This window comes from Perognathus longimembris, chromosome 3, assembly GCF_023159225.1.
Source record: "Perognathus longimembris pacificus isolate PPM17 chromosome 3, ASM2315922v1, whole genome shotgun sequence".
NCBI lineage: Eukaryota > Metazoa > Chordata > Mammalia > Rodentia > Heteromyidae > Perognathus > Perognathus longimembris.
Window position 1 is genome coordinate 122,718,498 of NC_063163.1, and position 13,002 is coordinate 122,731,499.

Here is a 13,002-nt window from a genome sequence, read left to right on the forward strand (position 1 = left end):
AGAAGGACAGTGGATACAGAAGGACAGTGGACACAGAAGGACAGTGGACACAGAAGGACAGTGGACACAGAAGGACCGTGGATACAGAAGGACAGTGGATACAGAAGGACAGTGGACACAGAAGGACAGTGGACACAGAAGGACAGTGGACGCAGAAGGACAGTGGACACAGAAGGACAGTGGACACAGAAGGACGGTGGACACAGAAGGACAGTGGACACAGAAGGACCGTGGATACAGAAGGACAGTGGATAAAGAAGGACAGTGGACACAGAAGGACGGTGGACACAGAAGGACGGTGGACGCAGAAGGACAGTGGATAAAGAAGGACAGTGGACGCAGAAGGACGGTGGACGCAGAAGGACAGTGGACGCAGAAGGACAGTGGATAAAGGACAGTGGACGCAGAAGAACGGTGGACGCAGAAGGACGGTGGACGCAGAAGGACGGTGGACGCAGAAGGATGGTGGACGCAGAAGGACGGTGGACTCCGCCCACCCAGCTTCCCCCTTCCACACCACTGCTATGCAGTCCACACTACATGTGCTTGCTGTGTTGCTCCAGCACCAAGGCTGGCTTCGCCCTCCTGACCTCCTCAGCCCCCTGAGCGCTGACACTACAGGCCTGGGCCAGCCCCCCCCAGCTACCACGGTGTCATCTTAATGTCAGAATTCCTTCAGGCGTCAAGTTCTCCCACGACTGCACGGCAGGAGGCTCCTGCAAGTGTGCAGCGCACGGGCCCTAGCGGGAAAGCTGGCCTCTGAGAGTGTGTTCTTCCCTGAAAGATGTGTCAGCCTCGCGCTCTACAACTGGGATGGCAGAAAGATGAGTGCGCTAGTTTCACAACTGAAAACACTCAACTTGAAGCCTTGCTGTTTCCTTCCATCTTAAAATAAACAGGTACCTTTTTGTGGACCCCTGATTTCAGGGGGTATGATCCCCCATGCCCCTGTCCTGTCCCCCTGGTGTTCTCCTGGTGGCCTCATGCCGCCGCAGGCAGGATGGACGCCACCCAGCACCACGCTTCTGGGTGGGCAAGAGATGTCTGTGCTGTACGTATTCACAGAGGAGAGAGAGTGCTCTTCCTCAGGGGGCACAGCAAGCCAGAGTCAGACGCCGATTCAACCCCACGCAGGGGCCAGGGTGGCCTCGGCTCTGGGGACCGTGTCGGCTCCACAGAGCAGAGCCCAGTCCTCATTCCACTGTTTACATTGCACGTAGCCTAGGAAAAAAATCACTCCATCTTCAAACCAGTTTTTCTCTGCCAAAGGGGGGATTGGGTAGAAACAATGCCAGTTTCTAGGGCCACTTTGGAGAAAAGTAGAATTGTAAGGATGGGGGAGACTACCCGTGGGCAGAGCTGACGCCAGCCCGGCCCCTGGAGGAGCGACACTGCTGTTGCCAGGCTGAGCTCGCTCATCGTCCTGGTGGCCTGGAAGGGGCCGGAGCTGTGCTGCCGGGAGAGCCTGGCAGAGCCGGGCTTGTCCACAGAGATAACCGGAACCTAGGGGACTCACGCACTTCCTTTTCGTTCTCTAAGAGTCGTGAAAGAACTTCCCTGCGGCGCCTGCTCCTCCTGAGCCCAGGACGGCTGTCTGGTGGGCAGCGTTGGGTTTGGCTGACGTTGTTCTGGGATGGACGGGCGAGTTAGCCGCAGAGGGGCTGGGCAGCCTCGCCGTGCGCACCGCAGGTCAGGACGGGCATGACCGACGCGGGCGTGGACAGCCGCGCGGGACACCGAAGCTCCCCGCCAGCCCCGAGCTGCTCCGCGGCCGCGGCCGCTCTCAATGCCTCCTCACGTTCCCTGAGAGCCCCCGGACCTTCGCATGAGATGGGCCCTGGGCCAAGACAGTTCCAACACGCAGTGTAGAGATGACACAGGCCTTGAGCAGCGCGCAGATCTCGGGGAAGCCCCGCCAGGGGCCTCCCGGCTGTGCGATCCAGCTTCCCGCCCTGCCGCCTCCGGGAAGCCGAGTGCCGCGCGGAGGCGGGTCCTCAGTCACACCGACGTCCTCGTGGTGGGGCTGCCCGGAAGTCTTCAGTGGCTACCCGTGAGACAGGAGGACAGTTGCTAGCAGTTCCTACTGAGGAAGTGTGTCTGCTGTGTCTGAGCACACGTGAGGTGTTTAGTGAGTTGGGACCACTGGGCAGCCACAGCGCGATTTGGTTTTCCAGAAGACCAATGATTCATCTTGTATCCCAATGTTTTGGTGTGACTGAGATGTCCCTAAGCTCTGCTTGGTAACATAAGGTGCGAAAAGTGCGGTTTGTTGGGTGGATGAGCCACATCCACATGCTGCTACTCGGGGCCCTTGCAGAATGCAGTAGCACGCGCTTTTTTCTGTGAGTTGTGGCTGGAGCGAGCCTGGTGCTAACGCGTGACGCGTTGTCCTGTCTTCCCGCCATTAAAGGCCCTCGGCCCATCGGGACTCAGGCACGGAAGCTGCCACGCTCACGTGGCACTCGGTATTAGAATGAATGCGGCGGCGTGCCTGGAGCCTGAGCCCTTAACACCTGTGCACCGACACCTCTCAACACCTGGGTTTGGGCTACAAGATTTAGACCCAGCCCACAGAAGTAACCTGTGCTTAGACTCTCATTTGATGAATGATAATCTCATGGCTTCTGTCTGTCTGCACAGCACGCACTCAGGCACCGGGCGGCCAATGAACATTGCAGGTTGAGGGAATAGCCAGGGACGCGCAGGGCCGAATGTGAGCCATGTATTCCCTGCCACCCAGCTCGCCGTGTGCCCAGACACAAAGCAGTGTAAAGGGCACAGAATGGTGAGGACGTCTCAGGCCTCAGAATGGCTCTGTCTACTCAGAGGACACGATGGTCAAGGTTGAACGTGAAAAGGGAACTGGACATGCCGTGCTGCATTTAGACACACAGTGCTCACATGGTTGGGAAGCACTGTGTGTCTAAATGCAGCACGGCATGAGCACTGTATGCTGCTCATCAGAAGCTGCCCGGGGCTGTGTGTGCCCACGTGCACACGTGTGTGCACACATGCTGGGGCAGTGAGCCTGCTCTCAGTTTGTGGATAATTCCCTTGTGCACACCCGCCACGGGGACTGCAGTGACCTCGGGCCCGGGTGACCTGTCCCTCCAGAAGCACTCGGTGCCACCCATTTGTGCATCTAGAGTCCTCTTTATGTGCCACACTGGGCTGGGTGAGGCTGGTTTCCACTGCTCCCTGTGTGAAAGCAGACAAGCATTTCAAAGCTATGATGCTCTTAATTAACAGCTGCACTGACAACTCATGGCTTGTTTTCTTTCCTTCCCGTTCTGTCCTTCAGCTCCAAGGCTCCTTGAAAAGAAAGCAGGCGGTCAGCCTTTCTCCTGCCAGCAACAAGAGGCCCAATGGCTTTGTGGACAACTCGTTCCTGGATATGAAGAGAATCCGCGTTGGGGAGAGCCTTTCTGCGGGACAAGGTGGCCTCCAAGCCAACGACGGGCAAAGCCAGCTTCTGGCAGGGGCCATGCCCATGAGCCAGGCGCCCCTGAGGAAGGCCGGCGATCTGCCTCCCCCTGCACACTCTCCCGGCAACAGTTTGTTTAGCACGGGCTTAAAGGAGGTGAAGAAGGAGCCCCAAGAGGCTCTCTCTTGCAGTAAGCACATGGACAGACAAATGATCCAGGAGAGCATTTTCCCTAACAGGTACGGAGATGACCCTGGTGAGCAGCTGATGGACCCAGAGCTGCAGGAGCTCTTCAACGAACTGTCCAACATCTCTGTGCCGCCCATGAGTGACCTGGAGCTGGAGAACATGATCAATGCCACCATTAAGCAGGATGACCCGTTTCACCTTGACTTGGGCCAACAAAACCAGAGAAGCACACCCAGGCCCTCCTTGCCCATGGAGAAGATGGTGATCAAAAGTGAATTCTCGCCAGTCCTGACGCAGGGCCCCTCCAGCTCTCCTCAGCTGAGGCCCCCGTCGGCCGGCCCTGCCTTCTCTGTGGCCAGCGCTGCCCTGTCCACTGCCTCCCCACTCCCGGCAGCCCCTCCGGCCCAGGCGCAGGCACAGACGGCGTCCGGGGCGAGCCGGGCCCTGCCAGGCTGGCAGGAGCTGTCCCACGCCCAGCAGCTCAAGCAGATCGCCGCCAGCCGCCAGCAGCAGGCCCGGACGCAGCAACACCCGCCGCCCACCTGGCCAGCCTTGCCCTCCTCCGCCGGGCCATCCCCGGGGCCATTTGGGCAAGAGAAAATCCCCAGTCCTCCCTTTGGTCAGCAGCCGTTCAGCCCGCGGGGCTCCCCCATCCCTGGGGTAGCTGGGAGCAGCAACCAGGCAAAAGTCATGGCTAACTACCTGTTCAAAGCCGGCCCCACGGCCCCGGGAGGGCCCCTGGATGCGCTCCTGCAGCAGAAGCCCCAGGAGCTCGGCCGGAGCTTCATCAACAGCCCACACCACGCCTTGGAGCCCCGGCCGGGCAGCACCAAGCCCCTGTTCCATTTTAGCTCAGATCAAGCAAACCAGCAGTTGCCTTCTGTTCTGCCCTCCCAGAGCAAGCCTTCACTCCTACACTACACGCAGCAGCAGCAGCAGCAGCAGCCGCCACCGCCGCCAGCGCCCCAGGCCAGCCATCCTCCACCAAGCCAGCCACTGCTGAGGACACCCCTGCCACTCCAGCAAAAGATCCTGCTTCAGAAAATGCAGAGCCCGCCCGTCCCGGGCCTGGGCTGTCAAGTGACCCCACCACACAGACAGGTAAGGCTCCCGACCCTGCACCCAGGGCTTCCGGAGATGGCTCAGCGGGCTCTGACGCCCTGGTCAGGATGGGCGGGCTCAAGGGCTGACCTGACGCCCTGGCCAGGACCGGGAAGTCTGAAGGGCAAGTCTGAGGCCCTGGTCAGGACCAGGCGGTCTCGAGGACTGGTCTGATCCTCTGCTCAGGACCTGGCAGTCTTGCGGGCTGCTCTAATACTCCAGTTATGATCTGGAGGTCTGGAGGGATGCGTATGAAGACCTCGTAGGGCCTGGCTCACTTGGAACACCTGAAGGTGAAAGCTGAGATTTGGGATGGTCCGTGGTTCTTGCTCATTAAGAATATTTAATTATTACACAGAAATGTTGCCTTATAACTCGTAACGGGTGCCCATTCAGTTGTCAGTCGGTCCAGTGTGTTTGGTGGTCAAGTCAATAAGTACTTCCGGAGTCTGTTTCTCATGACCAAAATCATGAGTGAGAGAGGGATTGAGAATTAGACAGCTCACATTGATCAATTAATGCTCTCTCAATGAAGATACCAGGAAAGAACTTTTTCTGTTCATCATTCTCGACGTCAAACATAGGATTTAGTGTAGGATTTGCTCACTGGGTCTTTTAGCCTTGGACATGGTTGCTCTCTTGGCTTCTGTGGTTGATCTGTTGCTTAAGGTTTACCTGAGTAGTTGTGTTCAGGGGGAGCCTGAGTTTGGGGAGATTCTCGCACCCTCTGCCTTGACTGTGCACCCCCACCCCCATTTTCCTTAGTGGGAACAATGCCTTATCTTGGACACAGCATAATCAAATTATTCAACGTAGCCCTATGGCTTCATGTCAGGAATGGTTTCAAGTCATCTCTTCTGCTGCCTGGGAGAAAAATGGTATTTGATATTTTACACAATATCTTCAGTGGCTTCATCTTGTTAATATTTTCAGGCTTGGAATGAGGTTACCCCCTGAATACAATTTTCTTCCCTTCTTGATTTGCAGTGTCACGGAAGGGTGAGAGACAATTACTGGGTGATCGGGGTTTGCAAGGGCTCATGCCAAAGGAGTGATCTTATTCGGAGCTGTGTAATCAGCCACTTATAAAATTGGGCTTTTTTTTTTCTTCTAACATTGGATCCAGGCAACTTAAATGGATTCTATATTTGGTTTAGAATCCTCCCCTGTCTCAAACTTCTGGGAAGGCAGGCAGCCAGCGAATGGATGGTTTGTTGTGACTGAAACATATATTTATACATTTCCTCCTTAGTTTAAAGCCAAGCTCCTCAATCTGTGTTAAGACCTCACCCCACTGTCTCTACCTACCCACGCTTATTCTTTACTATATTCCATATCAATCTTTGGTGTAAACCAGGAAGTGTCTGTCGTCTTCCTCACCTCTTTAAAGGAGATTTTTGTGAGTCTCTGGTCTTAAGATAAACAATCGAGAAATTGTTTCCAAGTGGCCTGGGCATTGGTGGGAAACTCCCCTTAGCTCTCATATGCTGCCATTACTTCTAATTTTTTGTTATTACCCAGTGAAAGTAATTACAAGAAAACTTGTATCCGCAAAAATGCCTTTTCCTAGAGGAAAATCATTGTGAACTAAATGTTTTGCGATTATCTAACATGCAAGCCATGCTCTTACTGAAGAGTTGTTCAGCAAGGATAATGCCAGGGCTTGAGTTTAGAGACTAGATTCAGGGAAGATGAAATTAGGAGCATAAAGGACCAAAGTCATAAAGAAGCATGTGAACAGTTTACTCAGAACCTAGAAAAGAAAGGTGACAAGCCGCGGTCAAAGGTGACATCATGACATGGAGTCTGAGAGTGAGAGGGTGGCGTCATGATTTTAGAGAAACCGGGGGGGGGGGGCCTCTCAACCTTTGGTGAAGTCGCTCCTGGCTCCCCGTGTCTAGGAACGGCCCGGCGAAGAGGAGAAGAGGTGAAAGCAAGCACCTCACAGGTTGTCAATGGCAGATCAGGACAATTCTGTCTTAAGCTTACAAAGGAAAGAAAAATGCCCAGTAAGCACTCCATTCTCCTGGCCAATGCTTAGACGAGAGCACATTTCCAGGCATGCGTGTAAATGCAGTTGACTGAGAGGCTCTGTGGTATCTGTCAGGGCCATGTTTTGTCGCCCAGACTCGCCTCAGATTCCTCTGCCTGTCCCTCATTTGGCATTGCAGGTAGGCACCACCACTCCCACTTTAGCACCCAAGAATTTTAGCTGGAAAAACATAGCAGGAGGGAGTTTTTGCCTAGTTGGTTGCTTGGTTGCTTAAAAGACAATAAAAATAAACAATAGTGCCACCTCTATGCCATATACAAATAACCCAATGGATGTATTATCAGCTGATATACTTTTTACAGGTAAGGGCATCGAGGTTCATTTGCTCAGAGCATTCGTAATTAAGGTCTCTAGAACTGCCTTAAATACTCTACTGCCCAAGCAGAGGAAGCAGGTAGAGGTGGTTTGTATGGCAATGCCGGGGCTTTTGCTGTGATACAGTTTAAAGTTTCCTGTTCTCTGCATTCCTAAGCAGAATCACAACCTGAGGTAAAATTTAAATCAGCTCTGATGGGGAGGGGGGATTAGGAGGGGGAAGAGGTTCGGGCAGACTTGCCTCATCTGAACCCAAAGACCTCTATACATGGAAGTAAAGATTCCAGGCTGTGTGGAGTTCTGCCTTACTCTGAACTGGCAATCCTGTCTATGTGTTCATTCAGAAAAGATTGCTGAGAGCCTGCTAGGTGCCCGGCACAGTTCTACCTATGGTGCTACAACTGTGGTGTGTCTGCAGTAAGCAGAAGTACCCACTAAAATTATGAATCAGATTTCCACACCCAGCTGCCTTGCTCTGCTCCCATCTCTAGGTTGATTTACTGCTGGGTGCTTTGGTACCTCTGATCCCAGATAAGGATGGAAAAAAAAAAAAAGAAAGTGAGTATATTATGTAATTTTTAATACAAAGCCTTTAGGGTTGCCCTTTAGGTTTTTAAATGATAAATACAACTTGCTCACTCTTCAGTGCCGTCCACTGGGATTGAAGAACCTCCAGGGTCAGTTTCACAGTAGCGAGAAGCTGTCGTTCCTTCCCGTGTCCCTTCACGTGATGGACGTGTATCCATCACCTACAACGTGCCTGGGGGTTAAAGATCAACGACCCCCCACTTCACACCCGCAGTCTGAAGGTGAGGAAGGCCCGTTAGATACATCCAGCACGTCATCCTGATCTTAGCAATACACTCTATGTACCAAGCAAACAGTGCAGGGACAGGTATCTTAAGTCAGCAAGCTCAATTTTAAGCATGCTGTTTTTTAAACTTTTGCAGGGCATAACTCTTATTTACTAGATGTTTCACTTTCTATTCAATTTTATGTTGTTATTCTAAGATATAATAACCCATTGCACAATGGAGCAAGTTATCATAAGACAACAATAAATTTCTGTATCTTTCAGTAAAGAAATAGACATGGCAATGAGAAGTATCTTCTTGCCTTTGGATCGTAAAAAAGAGGGCTCAACTCCAGTTAGGAAATGGCTTCTTTTATTTCAGTCCCAGGTCTTTGGTTGTGGACTGCACCCATCAATAAGAGCCATGCATTTAATGCACTAGTGGATAATTTAACCTGTTGAATTCCGACTTTCCAACTAGAAACAAAAAGGAGTTAGGGTTAAGAATAGATTTGATCCAAGAAATGGGAATATGAGTTAATAGAAATCTGATGGATATTTAACCATAATATGCATTAGCAAAGGTGACTTAAACAATCCTCTTTTCCCTTATTCTAATTAGTTTTGCCTTTTCTAGATCAGTTTCAGCTGTCACCAGCGTGCTAGAAGGGAGTGGTGGTTCCTTTGGGTGAAATCCAAAGGAAGCCACCATGTTAATATGTGCATTTGCACCGTGATGGTTAATTAAAGTCAGGCACAAAGACTTTAGATTCCCGGTTTGAAACAAATGATGGGATCAGAGAGGTGTAATATGAGGGAATCATTTGACTCTTTCACATTGTGAATCCAGCGAGGGAGCCCAGACTTATTTGTGCACAGATGTACATGCACACACACACACACGGGCAGCCCTCTGGACACTAATTTAAAAAACTGTTGGAATATTTGCACTTAATGCAATGCAATGCATTGGAACAATAAAGTGGTACATTATCCTCAGAGCAATAAACTGAGTTGGGCATAATGTGGAAAGCCAGCGACTGCTAACTTGCAGAACCAAGTTTTGAAGATCCCTGAGGATGAAAGATTGGCGGAGGCCAATTTCTTCTCTTTCCTTTTTCACCCTGAATTCTATGGTGATTCATAGGAGCTTCAGTGTAGCCCCTCTGGTAAGAAGCATGACCTTCACAGACAGAGAGCATGGCCTTCATACTCAGGGGGCATGACCTTCACAGACAGGAAGCATGACCTTCACGTGCAGGGAGCACAACCTTCATAGATAGCAAGCATGACCTTCACGTGCAGGAAGCACAACCTTCACAGACAGCAGGCATGACCTTCACAGACAGCAAGCATGACCTTCACATGCAGGGAACAAGACCTTCACAGACAGAGCTCCTTCCTGGAGCCCAGATTTGCCAAAGATTCGCTTCCAGAGTTTCCTCCTGGTAGCTCTTCCCCATGAATGCCTTTTGCCCAACAGCTGCCTGGTCTGTCCTGGCTGTGGCGTCCATGTCCTGTCCACCCTCAGCTTTGCATGGCTCTTGGAATCCTAGCCCTCCCCCTCTCGAGACCCTTCGCTGTGGGCCTGTGTGGCTGCAATCGCCCCTTCTTCCCCACGGGTGGCCAGCGCCCAGCGCCGGTGTTAGCATTTCTCATCACACTGCAGTACAGTTTCGTGTGGGTCTCCGCTTGTTTCACTGACACCTGGAAAGCAGCAGCTGGGGACTTTGCCCTCCCTCTTAACTCACCCCAAAAGTTATGTTTCTTATTGCATTCATTGTTTTCTACCTTAAGTTGTACTTAAATTCATTCTTTAACCTCTCAACTAGACCTCAAATGTTTAGAAACCAGGGTCTATATATAATTAATTTTTTGCCTCCAAGGATGACAGAGTATCTGAGAGGAAGTGTGAACATCACGAAAAGTAGAAGAGGAGGGAAGGCAAAGGGAAGAAGCTGTGAGGGTGTGTTTCTATGGGTGTGTGTGTGTGTGTGTGTGTGTTTTATGGTCTGCTTGGTTTAAAATAATTTCTGATATCACTCTAAATATTAAATTGAATTGGGGGAATCTATACATTGTTTCCAAAAATGTTACATGCATCTGAGTGACCACAGAATTGCTGGAATTTTCCATGAAACAACCCAGGAGACACTCAACAAATGCAGGCCCTGCATTTTGTACCTGATGGACAAATGTTCATTGGATTCTCTTAGCAAAGACTCTCCGCACAAGCAATGCAGATTAAGTTCCAATAGATAGCATTAGATGGGTCATTTCCAAAAATGAGCCTTCCTTTAACTCTGAGTTTCCAGGCAACTAAGGTAAAAATAAACTGTGGGAATACCGATGTTTTGTTTTACTGAAGTGTAAAAGAAAGCCTACAATCTCATCAAGAGAGCCAAACATTTTCCTGGAAATGAATTCAAAGGTACATTTATCATCGATAGAATTAAGCCATATCACCGACATCTTCTGTGGGAAATTTCGCCATGCTACCATGATGTCGCTGACTTTAATATTTCTGTTATGAAAGTATTACAAAGCCATGGGACTAAGTCTGAGGTCAAGAGATTAGATTTTTTTTTTTTTTTTTTTTTGGCCAGTCCTGGGCCTTGGACTCAGGGCCTGAGCACTGTCCCTGGCTTCTTCCTGCTCAAGGCTAGCACTCTGCCACCTGAGCCACAGCGCCACTTCTGGCCGTTTTCTGTATATGTGGTGCTGGGGAATCGAACCCAGGGCCTCGTGTATCCGAGGCAGGCACTCTTGCCACTAGGCCATATCCCCAGCCCAAGACATTCGATTTTAAGTCCCTAGGAAACTGACATTGCACAATTTCAATGTAATGTTTCCTGAAAGTCCCTTCCAACTGTTTTCGCGCTTTGCTGTAGCAAAACCAATGTTCCGTGCCCTGTCTGATTCCCATGATCTCCCAAGACCCCAGCCGGATCATTGAGGGAGAAGATGTACGAAGTGTCACTCGCCGTCAAGTTGCCTCTCCCATTGCAGTGGTTGGAAATGAGCTCTCATGATGAGGCATTTGTGTAGGGGTGGGCATGGCCGCCTCATCCTGAGCTTCACCCCACGCGACCCCCACAGGGAATGAAACAACAAACTTCCCTCCAGACCGCGCTCGGCCCAAAACGTCGTGAGAGCAAGTGAGCGGCTGATGGAGTCGGCGTCACTGGGCCATGTCTGAGCACCGCCTGCAGGCGAGGACCGTGGAGCCCGTGACGATTTCCGTGCGGGAAGCCGCGTGGCGCCTGGAGGCGGCATGGCGGGCATCTGGTCCAGACCTGCTGCTGGCATGGGACCATTCACTCATCGGTCTTGCTTCCCTCCTACAATTCTGTTCTGTAATGCCTAATCACAACGGCCACCATTGTTCTCGCCTTTGCCTTTAATTTTTATTTATTTTTATCCAAGCAGTGCCAACAAACACACGCCATTTAAAAAGACAGTGATAAATGCCAAAGCTATCCCTGGCACCTCTTGCCATGTGCTTCTTGCTACGAGGATGCGCTTTGGTCATTTATAGTTGGGTCTTAGGGCATTTGCCCTCATAGCTCTGCACCTGACACTTGTTGATTTACTACTGCTAGGGAATATCTCTTCTGTACTGTTACAGTAGGTGAAAATTTTAGTTCTCTTTCCAGTCTTTTCTCCTTCTCTGCCTTTGCTAAAATAGGATTCGATTTTTTTTAAGGATAGAAATGGTTGCCTGCATCACTGTTTTCACAATTGATGAACAGGTCGATAACATTTATGCAAAGACAAGCCAGATACTACATTAACCAATTCTCCCTAGGAGTTCAGTCATTCGTGAGGTTTCTTTCTGCCTGTAGCTGAGTCTTCTCCTACTAGCCAGTAGCTCGCTGTGACACATCTCTCCATGTTTTCTTGGACCACCTACTTGCTCCATTCTTTTCTTGAGTTATCTCCTAGGTTCCCCTCACCCCGGCCCCGGCCCACTGCCCTACCGCCTCCTGCCGCCTCCCACTGAGCCCCAGATTTTCCTTCCTTTATGCAATTCCCCGTTTTCCAGATCTCTTGCTCGTTTACCTGCAGTCCAGGTGTCACCAAGCTTCCCAACCCGGGACAGAAGAGCAAAGCGTCAACACCTCCTGTGGCCCAGGGCCGCAGCTCAAGGCTCACACTGGCAAGGTTCCAGGTTGGAAACCAGCCCTCAAAAAATAATAATTTAGAGAAACAACCCAGTCAAGGTGACGTGACAAAGAAATGTCCAAAACAATAAAAGAGAAAAATCTGTGTTTAACTGATTTTTAAGATAATTTAAATGGGATAATGTACTAGCCATATGTTTGACAGAGTAGGCCAGGAAGGGCTGAGGAGGAAGCCCTCATTCCCACCTCCTGCTGGAGGCTGAGAGCTGAGGATCACAGTTCAAATCCAGCACAGGCAGGAAAGTCCCAGAGACTCTTACCTCCAATGAACCACCAGAAAACTGCAAGTGGAGCTGTGGCTCAAGTGGTAGAGCACTAGCCTTGAGTGCAAAAGCTCAGAGACAGCACCCAGGCCCAGAGTTTAAGCCCCAGTACTGGCAAAAAGAAAAAAAGTTATCTCTCTATAGCTGGTGTTGCTGCATATGCATACTGTACAAGATGCACATCATCATTTTATACATATTTCTTTGAACCTCTAAGAGGCTCAGTCAAGAAAGGAGATTGCTGGTTCTTTTGGAACCAACAAATTGGTTCTAAAAACCAGAAACCCAGGACCTACAAAGCCAAGCAAACCAGGGTTTCCTTCTATGCCTGACATGGAAGAAAGCTCTGGCCTGCAGGGGGCTGCGGTGGCGGGGGTGCAGGCCCAGCCCAGCGTGAGTAGAGGTGTCTCACGTCAACACTGAAGGCGGCACACTGAGCAGGAGGCTTCCACACCCGCGCCCCTGGCCTTTCCAGGAACCCGAGGGGAGTCCGTGAGGTTCCCCCATCCCGTCCCGCAGGAAGCCGGTCAGACAGACCCTGCCGCAGCTTCCTCACGCTCCCCCGTGCCCGCCCCCCCGCAGGCCTGCCTCCGCCTCCACCCTGCACTCCCAGGCACTTAAGTGTAGGATCAATAATTGGTGGAGTGTTGAGGCCCCCGGGGATGCTGAGAGGAGGAAGA

At 51.1% G+C, this 13,002-nt stretch overlaps 1 protein-coding gene across 1 annotated transcript in view; it reads left to right on the forward strand.

Annotated features, from left to right (window-relative positions):
• Maml2 (mastermind like transcriptional coactivator 2) overlaps positions 1-13,002 on the forward strand; it is a 254,013-nt gene that overhangs the window by 190,880 nt on the left and 50,131 nt on the right. The window contains exon 2 of the mRNA XM_048344055.1: positions 3,302-4,714. Within this exon, the coding sequence (XP_048200012.1) occupies positions 3,302-4,714 (1,413 nt within the window). The remainder of the gene's footprint in view (positions 1-3,301; positions 4,715-13,002) is intronic.